This window comes from Spermophilus citellus, assembly GCF_964194105.1.
Source record: "Spermophilus citellus genome assembly, chromosome: 4".
Taxonomy (NCBI): Eukaryota; Metazoa; Chordata; class Mammalia; order Rodentia; family Sciuridae; genus Spermophilus; species Spermophilus citellus.
Window position 1 is genome coordinate 4560493 of NC_138185.1, and position 12941 is coordinate 4573433.

The following is a 12941-nucleotide window of genomic DNA, read 5'->3' on the forward strand; positions in this document are numbered from 1 at the left end:
CTCAGGACAAGCTTTGGCTGGGGGTTGGTACGCAGGGAATGGTACACGGAGGAAGGCTGACACAGCTCCTCCAGCTTATTTGCAGCCAAGTCAGGCTGAACGCGCCCTTTTCCTTGGGCCTCCAAGGCAGCCTGGCTGAAGTCTTGCAGTTGAGAGCCAGAAGAACGGCTGTAGTTTTGGCCTAGGGAAATTAAAGGCCAGCCACTCCAATGGTGTCAGTCTCTTTATTGAGTGTGGGGGGCAGAAGGTCCAGCCCTCCACATAGCCCCACCTCAGGAATGGTGGTAGAAGGGAGATCTTTGAAGACCCAGGCAAGCTGATACCTCTGGCTACAGCTTGCTCTCTGAGACTCGGGGCTTTACTCGGATGACGCCTTCCTGGGCACAGGACACAGCCAGGACCCCATCCCGACGCCACAGCCGCCCGTGGACTAGCCCCCGAGAGCCACCTGTGGGTGAGGAGGAGAGGGATGAAAACAGCCTTCTTTGCTCTAGCGCAGCCAAACGCACTTCTTGCAAAGGGTTTGGGCAGAAAAAGGCTATCCCACAGGAGGGCACACTGAATGTTGTGACTGCTCCAAGTGTCCCTTTCTGAGCCTATTATGGGCAGTCACTGGGGTTCTCCTACAAGAGAAACTCCACCTGATGTCTAAAAACACTTTCACATGTCCCTGCTCTTCTGCAAAAAGATCACCAGGGGAGGAGCTCTGAGAAGTCTCCGATAGCTTGGCCAAGCAGATGTGGCAGCCCTGGCTGCTGTGCGAGGAAACCCGCTGGTTCCTTTTTTAATAACCATGCCAAGTCTTCCACATCGTAGTTCACGAGAAACCACCAGCACTGCCCCCGCCAGTGGGAAGATGCCGAGGGGAGACGACCTGGAATCTTCTGGTCTCCACCTCTCCCTGCCCAGAGGCTTTCACCTTGTTGGTTTTGGGCCTTAGTTTCATGTTCATGAACAGAACTGCTGGTCTCCTACAAACACAGCAGAGTTCACAATAGAGAAATGAAATTGCCTTCACTTGTTCCATTTTTCTGACAATGATGCTCAAGTCCAAAGAGGCTAGGGAACCTGGCCCCAGGAGCAGGCCAGTCCTGAACGCAGGTGTCCTAACATTAAGGTCGGTTTTTTTTCTTTTTTTTTTCAGTGCTGGGGATTGAACCCAGAGTCTCAGGCACGTCAGGCTAGTGCTCTACCACTGAACTACATCCCCAGCCCTCAAGGTGGTTAATCATGTACTAAGATGCCACTGGTCCTTGAGAGAACCCCTCCCCAGAAGGTAAAGAGTTCCTGAGCTTTGCCCCTGTTTATAAAGCAGAGCTTTTCTTCATTTAAAATGTATTTCATTGGGAAGGAAGCCACTGTTCTGAAGCTAGACGCTGCATAGGGGTTCTCTCCTTCCCTACAAGGAATGTCCAAGTAGTGAGGCCCTTAGAGACCCTAAGTACCCTGACCCCCCACTATCAATCAACAGAATTACTTAGGAGGCTTATTAAAAATTCACTTTCCTGGCTAGGTGTAGTAGTTCACGCCTGTAATCCCAGCAGTTTGGGAGGCTAAGCTAGGAGGATTGTGAGTTCAGAGCCAGCCTCAGCAACAGCAAGATGCTAACCAACTCAGTGAGACCCTGTCTCTAAATAAAATACAGTAAGGCTGGGGATGTGGCTCAGTGGTTGAGTGCTCCGGAGTTCAATTCCCAGTACCAAAAATTCAGTTTCCTGGACCTTATCTAAGACCTGCTGGGTCAGAATCTTGGTAGAATTAGAGTCTATTTGTAAAAAGCTCCCCCTCAAGCAGCAATCTGATGGGTCACCACTGATCTAATGTGTGGAATAATCTGTTTAGATGGGGAAACTGAGGCTCACAGGAGAGACAGGATTTATCCCGGTTCATACAAAGAATCTGAAGTGGTCTGGGGACTAGAACTGAGTCTCTGGGACAAAGTGAATCCTAGTCCCAACATGTTATAGAAAGTGTGAGCTGACACTTGCTTACTCTGCCATTTTGAAGATGAATAGCCAAAGCCTGGAGGGGCAGGAGAGGAAGTGACCCGTGCAGTGTCCCCCTGGAACTGGGGAGGAGAGAGCATCACCCAAGAAAGCAGGAGCCCTACCACCCCAAAGTGGGTGCCCTTGTCCCATGTGGCCCACACTCACCGGCCCAGGGGCTCTCGCACTCATACAGCATCCAGTGGTCGGCTCGGAAGGGGGCATGGAACCACATAGAGTGGTCTAGAGAGACCATGAAGTGCACTTTATGTTTCCACTGGTGGGGCAGCAGTGCCGTGCCCAGGAAAGCATAGTCTGAGATATAAGCGGCCACGCAGCAGTGCATCTTGATGTCGCCCTCCCCTGTAACAGATTCCAGCCCCATCAGCCCTGGGATCCTGGGCTTTTCAGCTCAGGACCTGCAGGGAGGTGGGAGAAAAAGGGACTTCCAGGCACAGATGTGTAGGCTGGTCACTGCACCTGGCCCATGGTGTGTGTGTGTGTGTGTGTGTGTAAGGATAAAGGAGGTGGATATGGAGGAGGGTGGGAGCAAGCAAGGACTAAAATCCAGTCTTCCCAAATCTCCCGCTTTGAGTCCTGGAAGGGACATCTTCCAGTGTGCACAAAGGCACCTTATGGTTAACAGATCTATAAGAACCTCAACAAGTCGTCTTGCCTTCTCCAGAAAGGTCCTACAATGAAATTCCAGTGACAAACCCATTCTCCCCATCATGCAGATAAGGAAACCAGCCCAGAGATGGGAAGTAACATACCCAAAGCCACACAGGACAAATAAATGGCAGGCCTAGACCCCTGGAGAGTATTTTCCTCCAATCCATGGGTCCTCTTACCAATATAGCCCCGGGCTCGCACCCAGAACATCTGTTTGGGCTCCATTCTCTGCAGCTGGCTCAGGGTGGGTGGATTTACCAGCTTGATCTCAATGGGTACCTCCTGGGCAGCAATTCGGTTCAGCCCCACTCGGTACTTCTCTTTGAGGTTAGGGTCCCTGAAAGTAAAGGAGAGGGACAGGAAGACCCAAGGAGACGGGGATCTCCTTCCATGATGCCCCTTCTGATGGCCCTCATGCTTCCAACAGAGACTCCTAACTTATCCCCACGCCTCTCTTTCCCAGGTGGTAGGCAAGATACTAGAGTCTGGAACCCTTCCCTGCCACTTAAGAGCCATGTGTAATCTCTGCCAGTTAGTAATCTCTGTGACTGTCTTCTTATCTGCAAAATGTGATTAATTGATAGTAACCTATCATAGGGAATACTGGAAAAAACCCGATGATGTATATAAAACCAGGTCTCACTATAGCAAGGCCATACCCTTCAAGACAGAATTCCAAGCAGGGCACATACAACTCATTCCTCCTGAGACAGTACCGTAGTCACTCCTATCTGATAAATGACATAAGCACAGAGAATCCACATAACTCACTCAGAGAGTGGTGAAGGCAGGATATGAGCTCAAGCAGGCTGCTTCCATGGCTCATACACTTAAACTTACTCTAAACGGTTAAGAAATGAGCTGCCTGACTTGGACCCAGTTACCTAACCCTGAACAGCAGGAAGCCTCATATCCCTTGGAGGAGGTGCCCATCTCTAGGCACACCCTTCAGCACAGAAACAATGACCTTCAGGGCTCTTTGTAGGCACTGCCATGTTCACCCCATCCTCTGGGGCGCTCTCCAGCTGAACTTTCAGTGATGAGGGAATGTTTATCTGTGCCGTCCACTCTGACAGCCACTTGCTACATGTGATTATGAGTGCTTGAATGTGGCTAATGTAATTGAGGAACAGACTTGTCACTTCTATTTTAGTTGGTTTAATATAGCCACACATGGCTAGTGGCTACCTCCTGAAAAGCACAACTCTAAATTCAGGGTCCTTTAACAACATTTCAGCAAACATTTGTTGAGTTCCAACCACATACCAGGCCTCTGGCTTATTCCTAATAAGAGTGGTATAAACACAATTTATAACTCACCACATGCCTTAGATCTCTTACCTCATTTCATCCTCATAACAGTCTCATGAGGTAGGAATTATGATTAGCACCACTTTATAACTCAGCATACAGGCTCAGAGTAAGCAAACAACTTGCCCAAAGTCAAAGCTACTAGGGACAGAGTCTAGATTTTAATTCTGACCATTAGGCTCCCAGACCTCAATCATCCCACATACCAGGTTACAAAATAGAGAAGCTCTTTCCCTGCTACCTGGGAAGCAGGTAGTGCATAAACGACCATTCTCGTTTTTTAGGCCTTGAGAGGCTCGATAGTTCCACAAAGTTCCACAGTCGGTGATCACCAGCAGGCACAGCCTGGCCAGAATGCGTGTGCCCTATGTCTAGACCCAGTGCTCTTTCCCATGCACCAGCATTTTTCAAACTTTACTAGCTTTGCTCCAAATAAGAAATATAGTCAAAATATTTAACATGCACTAAGGCAAAGGTAGTGACCAATGAGTGAACCATAGCTCTGCACCAGGGTCCTAGAGGACACTCATCCTTACCAGGCATGAACTCCAAAGCTGCTGAATCAAGCACCTGAAGGGGAAGAGGGACCACTCAGGGGACTGGGGCGGTGGCTATTTACCAGGTGGTAAAGTAGTTCAGTGTTTTAACAACCAGGAAAGCTGCAACAGTGCCTGCACTCCCTGAGCACAGGCTTTGTGTCTTATGTCATGACCCAGCACACACAGAAACACACAATGGAAAAAGTTTCACAAAAGGATTCTTCACCTCATTACATACTAGACACTGCAGTATCTTCTAGGTTTTTTGTTTGTTTGTTTTGGTGCTAGGGATTGAATCCATTAGGCTTTACCATTGAATTATATCCCCAGTCCCTTTAATTTTTTATTTTGAGACAGCATCTCACAAGTTGCTGAGGCTGGACTTGAACTTGTGATTCTCTTGTCTCAGCCACCTGAGTTGCTGGGATTGCAAGTGTGAGTCATCATGCCTGGCTCTAGTTTATTAAAATAATAATAATTACATATATGTATGTGTATGTATATCCTATATGTATGTATATCTATATCTATATCTATCTATCTATCTATCTATCTATCTATCTATCTATCTATCTATACACACAGAAAGGGAGAGGGAGAGAGAGAGAGAGAGAAAGGGAGGAAGGCAAGGAAGTTTGCTTTGGCACTGGGAATTTAATCTGGGCCTTGCTGCATGCTAAGCATGCACTCTAGTAACTGAGCTACAGCCACAAATTCCTCTCTAGTTTTTATGTTTAAATGCATAGTCAAGACTCATGAAAGGCTGGGCGCGGTGGCACATGCCTGTAATCCTAGTGGCTTGGGAGACAGAGGCAGGAGGATTACAAGTTCAAAGCCAGCCTCAGCAATTTAGCGAGGTACTAAGCAACTTAGTGAGACCCTGTCTCTAATACAATACAAAATAGGGCTGGAGATGTGGTTCAGTGGTCGAGTGCCCCTGAGTTCAATCCCCATTCCCACCCCGCAAAAACAGACTCACTAAAGAGCTTAATGACCCACTACCAGGTGGTAACCAGTTTGAAAACACTGTAGAGACTCCAGGTCTCTCACCTTAAATACTGGTCAATGAGGGCCTGGTGGTCAAGCAGCTCTTCTGGTGGCGGCACAGCAGGCATGGAGAACTGGTGCTGCACAGGGCTGGGCTGGGTCTGCTGGAAGGAGGCCTGGAAGATGAAGATGGGCTTGCCATGCTGCACGGCCTTCACGGAGCGCACTGAGAAGCTCGACCCTGTTCGTGTCCGCTCCACCTGGTACAGCACAGGCACCTTTGGGTCTCCTACAGTGGGCATAAGGGACACAAGTAAGCCCCTGAGTAAGCCCCATAAGTCTTGTCACTGTCACCTCTGTTCTGTTTGTCCTCCATTCCATTCTGCTTGGAACTACTGACCCAGGTATTGGGGATTTTGAGAATGCCAGGCCCTGTCACCAGGCTGCTCCCGGTACAGGGGGAGCTCTTCCCTATCAATAGCTCAGAACACAGGAACATTGCTGGATTTCCTGCGTTCAGATCTTGGCTTTACAACTCACCAGCTCTGTGACCCTGGAAAAGGCATTTAACTTCTCTGAGCAATATAATCATTTGTAAAATGGGGATTATCACAGTGCTCATACCTCAGATTTTAATAAGAATTAAGTTGAGTTCATAGTTGGAAAGCATTTAGAACACTATCTGGGACATTTCATGTAATTAGTTAGGGGTACATATTTGGCTTTCTCCAACTGGTCCCAAGTTGGGAAATGGATAAAAATTAGAGAAGCTGTCACTTATTAATCAAGTCCTGGCTGCTTGGTGCTTGCTGATTGTTATTATTATTCTTTGGCTTTCTAGACTGATCACTAGAGATATGATCTGACTTCCTATAGGTCTGACTTGCAGACAGTGGGTTGGATTTTCTTTTTTGTTTTCTGGGGATTGAACCCAGAGGTGCTTTACCACTGAACCACATCCCTAGCCCTTTTTCTTTTTTAAGACAAGGTCTCATTAAATTGCTTAGGCCTTGTTAAGTTTCTGAGGCCAGCCTCAAACTTGCGATTCTCCTGTCTCAGCCTCCTGAGTGGCTGGTATTGCAGGTGTGAGCCACCATGCCCAGCAGTAGGCTGACTTCTTGTGCTGGTTGCTGCTTATTGTGGGTCAGAGTTATTTTCACATAAGGTCTGGCCATTGTTTGTATATTCAGTCTCTCTCAGGAAAGATTTGTTGTCAGTCAGTCATTTGGTCCCTCATATAAATGGAAATCACTTGGTCCTTTTCCTGATGTCTGTGCTCCAATGCAGAGTGGAAGGCACTGGATTAAGGATCATCAGCCTCTAGGGAGAAATTTTAGGGAGAAGGTGCCACCCTGGGGAATGCTGATTTGTGGGCCATAAGACATCTTGGGGAGATTTTCAACTTTCAGATGAAAGAGACAGATCTAGAGCAGTGTTGGCTCCTGCACCCCAACCTGATGCCAAACCAACCAGGCATTGGGGCTCACTCAACAGCAACAAGTATCACTAAGTCTGACTTGTTAGCTGACTGCTATAGGCATTGCCCCAAGGGCACTTTTTTCAGAATAGTAGCTCCTCAATATCAAAGACCTTTGAGGAATGCTTTCCAAGAGTCAGAAGCTAGATGTGGATCCACTTGATCTGACTTCAGGGACTGGGGAGGAAGTCCCCTCTGCCTACCCTTGTACCTTGGGGTGCAGCTGAAATGCAGTTCCCCTATGAGGATCGCAGAACTTTCAGCACTGTGACTGACCTCTCAGTGTGCATTCCAGACCTATTCTTGGACATTCTTATTGGACCAGGGCAGACAGATCCTGGAGCATAGTAAAGGGAGGAAGGTAATGGTTATGGATTAAGTGCTATATTCTTGTCAGAGACAGTGTTAGATAAGAGGCTGTTTTTGTGTTGGTCTCACAATGACTATGTAAAGTGGGTCTTATCCCCATTGAATACAAAAGGAAACAAATGCTTTAAAACAAAAATTTTTGAAATACAGTAATATTCATTGGTTTACCTATTGTCTCTAGTTGCTTTCACCCACAGAACTCAAAATATTTACTACTACCTGGCTCTTTTTAGAATATTTGCTGTCCCCTGCTCTGAATTCTCCAAGCTCTAAATTTATACTGAGTCAAATGACCACTGTACATTATTTTACCTCTGTAGAGAAAAACTAAATAAAACAAAACCCAACTGAATAACATTCTTTCTTGGGCTTTTAGAAAAAGAATTGATGTAATAAATGACCAAGAAACCCCAGCCCTCATTCTTTATTTAAAAATATCATTGAAACATTGTTGGTTATAATATTTGATGTACCCAGTAGAGGATCATAATCTAAACTGATAAGAAAGCTTCCCTTTTTGTCTTGCAGCCAGGAAACTCAAAAGTAAATGTTATGGGTGCTGGGGATATAGCTTAGTTAGTAGAGTGCTTCTTCCCTCACATGCACAAGGCCCTGGGTTCAATGCCAAGCACAATACAAGGAAGGAAGGAAGGAAGGAAGGAAGGAAGGAAGGAAGGAAGGGTAAATGTTATGTAAAACTGCAACAATATGCCTTAGCCCTTAATCTGGTTTTGCTGTTTGTCTTGGTTTTGGTTTTGGTACTGGCAGTACTGGTAATTGAACCCAGGGGTGCTCTATCTGCACTACATACCTACAGTCCTTATATTGAGACAAGGTCTCACTAAATTGCCTGGACTGGCCTCAAGCTTGCAATCCTCCTGCCTCAGCCTACACAGATGCTAGAATTACAGGCATGTACTACCATGCCCAGCTTCATGTTTATTTTTAAACAAACACTACAGAAGGCATTGTTTTGGACTAGGCTCCCATACTCGGCCCTAACAGATCAGACTAAAATTCTAAATGGAGAACATACATATTTTTTAAAAAATAACAAAAAAAGGAAAAAAATTTCTAAATGAAGTCATTGTTGCTGAAGTTCCAAGTCACCAAAACCAAAATTAAACTTCAAAGAAACCAGAGTGAGAGAAAGCCAGATTTCCCAAAGAAGTCAGCTTCAACTGGCATAATGAAGTTCCCTTAATCTGGTGACAGAGAAAAGGTAATCTGAGGTTAACCAATAAATGATTTTCCTGCCAGGTGTGGTGATACAGGTCCATCATCCCACATATTAGGGAAACTGAGGCAGGAAGATCAAAAGTTCGAGGCCAACCTCAGCAACTTAGTGAGGCTTTTAGCAATACAGTGAGATCCTGTTTCAAAATAAAAACTAAAAGGAGCTGGGTACCATGTAGGCCTGGAATCCCAGCGGCTGGGCAGGCTGAAACAGGAGGACCGGTAGGTTCAAAGCCAGCCTCAGCAACTTTGCAAGGTCTTAAGCAACTGAGAAAACCCTGTCTCAAAATAAAAAATAAGAAGGGCTGAGGGTGTAGCTCAGTGGTAAAGCACCCCTGAGTTCAATCCCAGTATTAAAAAACAAGAAAAAAACCCACATCATTTTAAAATAAGTTATTTTTCTATTGCTATTTCCCTGACCCTACCTTACAAGGAAAGTAATTTTTTCTTTTTCCTTTGCTGGGGATGAACCCCAGGCCTTAGGCAAGTGCTCTACCACAGAGCTACACCTCTAGCCCCAAGGAAAGTAGCTTTGAAGTGGCCAATGTGCTTTTTGTTCTTTGTGTCTCTTTTCTTCAGCCTTTTTTTTTTTTTAAGAAGAGAGAGAGAGAATTTTTAATATTTATTTTTCAGTTTTCGGCAGACACAACATCTTTGTTTGTATGTGGTGCTGAGGATCGAACCCGGGCTGCACGTATGCCAGGCGAGCGCGCTACCGCTTGAGCCACATCCCCAGCCCCTTTCTTCAACTTTTCTATGTCTATAAAACCAACCTACTCTGCTTAGCTCATTGGAGCACTTATTCAGTTTCATGGAATGAAGTATTGCCTGATTCTAGAATTAAAATAAAAGGCTTGAGGCAAGAGGATCACAAGTTCAAGGCCAATCTCAGCAACTTAGTGAGACCCTCTCTCAAAATGAAAAATAAAGATCTGGTAAAATGTGGAAAGAGAAAAAGGAAAAAAAAAAAAAAAAGAACTGGGGATGTAGCTCAGTGGTAAAGCACTCCTGGGATCAATCCCCAGTACAAAGGAAAGAAATAAAGACATTGCTTAAGAGGACTGAAGAAGACAGTGTACATGGCTGTGCTCTCTATCATGCATATTTTAATTGCTCCCATAAGTTCACTATCAAGATGATAGTTATTATTTATAAACTGGCAATATGCCAGGCCCTGCATATGCAGGCCTTGCAGGTATTTACCTGCAAAGACTCAGAATTCAACACAGGATGAAGATTCAGAGAGTTCAAGTAATGCCCCTACTCCACAAAACAAAACAGTCAGGTATTTCTCTAAGCCAGAAGGATTACAATGCTAAAAGGCTAGCACTTCTGGAGCTTACAACCAAATTGAAGTAATAAAATACACTTTTACTCTCAGCTAGCACAAGGGTAAGGACTAGGCTGGGCCTACTGGAAATATTCAAATGCTTTATAGCAATGACTACCTGGGAGGGACAAGCAAGAAAAGGATGAGAAAACGATGAACCTGATAAAAGTGTATTAATTATAATAACATTTATTTATTATGGTACTAGGAATTGAACCCAGGGACGCTCTACCACTAAACTACATCTCTGCCTCTCCTTTTTTATTTAAGTTTGAGACAGTCTCACTAAATTGCTGAGGCTACCTCAAACTCACAATCCTCCTGACTCAGCCTCCCGAGTGGCTGGGATTATAGGCAGGCATATGTGCCACCACACTCAGCACATATTGTAAAATTTGACAAAACCTTCTCAGCTGGTGGGTCTATGCTAAAGATAATGGCACTTAAAACTGGGGCATCTGCCCTAAGGGGGAAGGAAAAAGAGGAAAAGCAAGATTATATATATATATATACACACACACACACACACATACATACATACACACACACACACACTTACATACATACATACACACACACATACATATACATACAGGAGGATTGGTAGGTAAAAATAAAAATAAAATATATTTTTATTTGTAGTTGGACACAACACCTTTATTTTATTTATTCATTTCTATGTGGTGCCGAGGATCGAACCAAGCGCCTCGCCTGTGCCAGGCGGGCACTCCACTGCTGAGCCACAACCCCAGCTCCCCCAAGCAAGATTTTTGTTGTTTAGTGTTTTTTTAGAGAGCATGGATTTTGAATTACTCTCCCTCATGGACCCCAGAAGTGTAAGCACCTATAGAGGACATGCCACTAAAGTACCTCTATTCTCACCCCTCCCCCCTTTCACAGATGAAAAAACCCAAGCCTCAGGGAAGGGAGGTAATCTCACTGAAGGTCCCATAGCAAATTATTGCAAAACTGAATGGCCCTAGATTTCTCCTTGTTCTGACTGAGGCTCCCTCTTCTCCACCCTTCTCCAACTTTGCACGGGCCCCCAAGGCCCTAGCAGAGGTTAAAACACTCCAGAGGTTCTAGCAGTCTTGGCACCAGAAAGTGTGTCAAGAAGGAAATCAAAAGGCCCACTGGGAGCAGTTAAGCAACAAAGTCTTGTGTCATCATGAACCAAAAAAACAAGTCCCAGTGAGCCTCAGTGAATGTGAGGTCCAGGGTCCTTTGCTGGCCCCAGACCTTGTTCCTCCCTAGGCAGGGGGTTGTTTCTCTTCCCCCTCAGCCTTTCCCTTCTCTAATTTCCCCCATCTCTTACCCCTTCTCTTCAGTAAGCCCCCAAAGCCAGAAAGAAGTGTCTCCTGGTCCACCAGGGCTGAGCTGGACACAAGACCAGGGTGTTGGGGTTTACCTGCCCGGACAAAGTAGCAGTGCAGGGAGTGCACGTGGATGTCTTCACTCACAGACTTGGCGGCAGCCACCAGGGCCTGGCCCACGATCTGACCCCCAAAGAGCCGCTGGGTGGTGGGTACCCAGTAATGCCTTCCTCTGTGGGGAGAGGAGGAAAGTGGGAAAGACTTGAGGGCTGCTCCAAATTCTGTGTGCCTCCAATGAGCCTCTAGCACAGGACCTCTTATCATTACTGGGGTTTGGGATCCTTTAGAGAATTTGCTGAAAGCTGTGGACTCTTTCCCCAGGTAAATATCCTCACCTCACTGTATAAAATTTCACAGCCTTTATGACCATCCAAATCCTCCTGTGGACTCTAGCTATAGAGAATAGGGACCAGAGGTTGAAAGTGACATGGGCAAGTTCATATTCAAAGTATTTAAACATTGCCAAGCCTGGGCACTACTTGGGCTTTTTATCTCACATCCAGTGTTTCTTTCACTACACAAACCAAGGTAAGGCAGAAGCCTCTCAAGGCCTTGAAAGGACCAAAATGAACCCCAAGAGCTGAGCAGTATTAAGGTCTGCCACTTACACTCCCAACTGGGACAGCCTATTTCTTCCAATAACTAGTTTCAGAACGAGAAGGGCCCTCAGACAGCAAGCTTCTCTCTCTAGGGCTGTAAAATTTTATACAGACAAGGATACTGTGATTTGGCCCCAGAAGTGAAAAGGCTTGGTTGGGCCCCAGATGTGAGAAGATTTGCTCAGTGCAGGAGGAGCCCATGGCCTGTAGAGGCTAAAGCCTCCCCTACCCAGCCTGAGTTTATCATTGTCCACAACATCCGGGCCCCCACTGGTGAATTATAATTCCTTAAGTGGGAAGGAAGGGAGACCAAAGAGAGCTTCCATTAAAGCCAGTGGGAGCTTTGGAGGTCAAAGCTGTTCTAAAACCCTGCTGCAGACTTCAGTGATGCTGGGAAGGAAGCAGACTCAGGCCTCAGAATGAGTAATGAGCTACCAGACCCCAACCAATGGTGCTGGGGATGGGGTATGTGAGAGGAAAAGAATAGCAAGTGTGCAGGGAGCTGTGTATAGGTTTTAAGCCTGATCAGCTGTGTGCCCTTGGGCAAATCTCTGCCCTCTCTGGGCTGGCTCCTCCAGTGGAGGTTCAGGGCAGGCGGACGAACAGGGTATCTCAGGTCCCCACTTTATGTACCCAGACCTCCTAGGTGTCAGAGAGGAACAGCTGTCAGGGACAAGTTCTCTCCTAAATGCAGCATGTCTCGAACCTCGCACAAAGCCCGTTCTATTCCCAGAGCTGGGGGCCATGCGGCGGCGACAGTCGAGATCAGGCGACTCGGTACTAAAGGAGGGATGCGAACCAGGTGCGGCTAGCTACCTGAAGAGATCCTCGTCTAGCGGCTCAAGGCTGAGCACGCTGGTGACCAGGACGCTACGGAGGTCCCCGGAGGGATCGCCGCTGTCGCCACTGCCCTGCCCGTCCTCCGGGACCTGTGGGGACGACATCTTGTTTCCTTGCTGTGGGTCGGGACACCGCTCTGAGCAGGACACACGGAGACCTACAGAGGATCCCGGCGCTTCCGGCAGACTGCCTTAGCTACCGGAAGTCCCGTACAGAGCTCTGA

At 46.5% G+C, this 12941-nt stretch overlaps 1 protein-coding gene across 3 annotated transcripts; it reads right to left on the minus strand.

Annotated features, from left to right (window-relative positions):
* Nucleotides 1-81: 81 nt before the first annotated feature.
* ACOT8 (acyl-CoA thioesterase 8) lies at nt 82-12923 on the minus strand. 3 transcript variants are annotated; one of them, XM_081293501.1, is made up of 6 exons: nt 12695-12923; nt 11315-11451; nt 5558-5783; nt 2837-2994; nt 2154-2348; nt 211-448 (listed from the first exon to the last, which is right to left on the minus strand). In XM_081293501.1, the coding sequence occupies exons 1-6, from the start codon at nt 12820-12822 to the stop codon at nt 330-332; spliced, it is 963 nt and encodes a 320-aa protein (XP_081149627.1). In that variant the 5' UTR covers nt 12823-12923; the 3' UTR covers nt 211-329. The 3 variants fall into 3 exon arrangements, with proteins under 3 accessions (XP_081149629.1, XP_081149627.1, XP_081149628.1); XM_081293502.1 differs by lacking the exon at nt 211-448 and adding an exon at nt 465-2062; XM_081293503.1 differs by lacking the exons at nt 2154-2348; nt 2837-2994 and having other exon boundaries at nt 82-448.
* Nucleotides 12924-12941: the final 18 nt, after the last annotated feature.

Excerpts from the sequence above, each read along its gene's own strand:
- ACOT8 (XM_081293501.1), bottom strand. The coding sequence starts at position 12,822 with ATGTCGTCCCCACAGGTCCCGGAGGACGGGCAGGGCAGTGGCGACAGC. Across the intron at positions 11,452-12,694 it reads CTAGACGAGGATCTCTTCAG|AGGAAGGCATTACTGGGTAC; the intron begins GTAGCTAGCCGC and ends CTCTCCCCACAG. Across the intron at positions 449-2,153 it reads GTGCGAGAGCCCCTGGGCCG|GTGGCTCTCGGGGGCTAGTC; the intron begins GTGAGTGTGGGC and ends CCTCACCCACAG.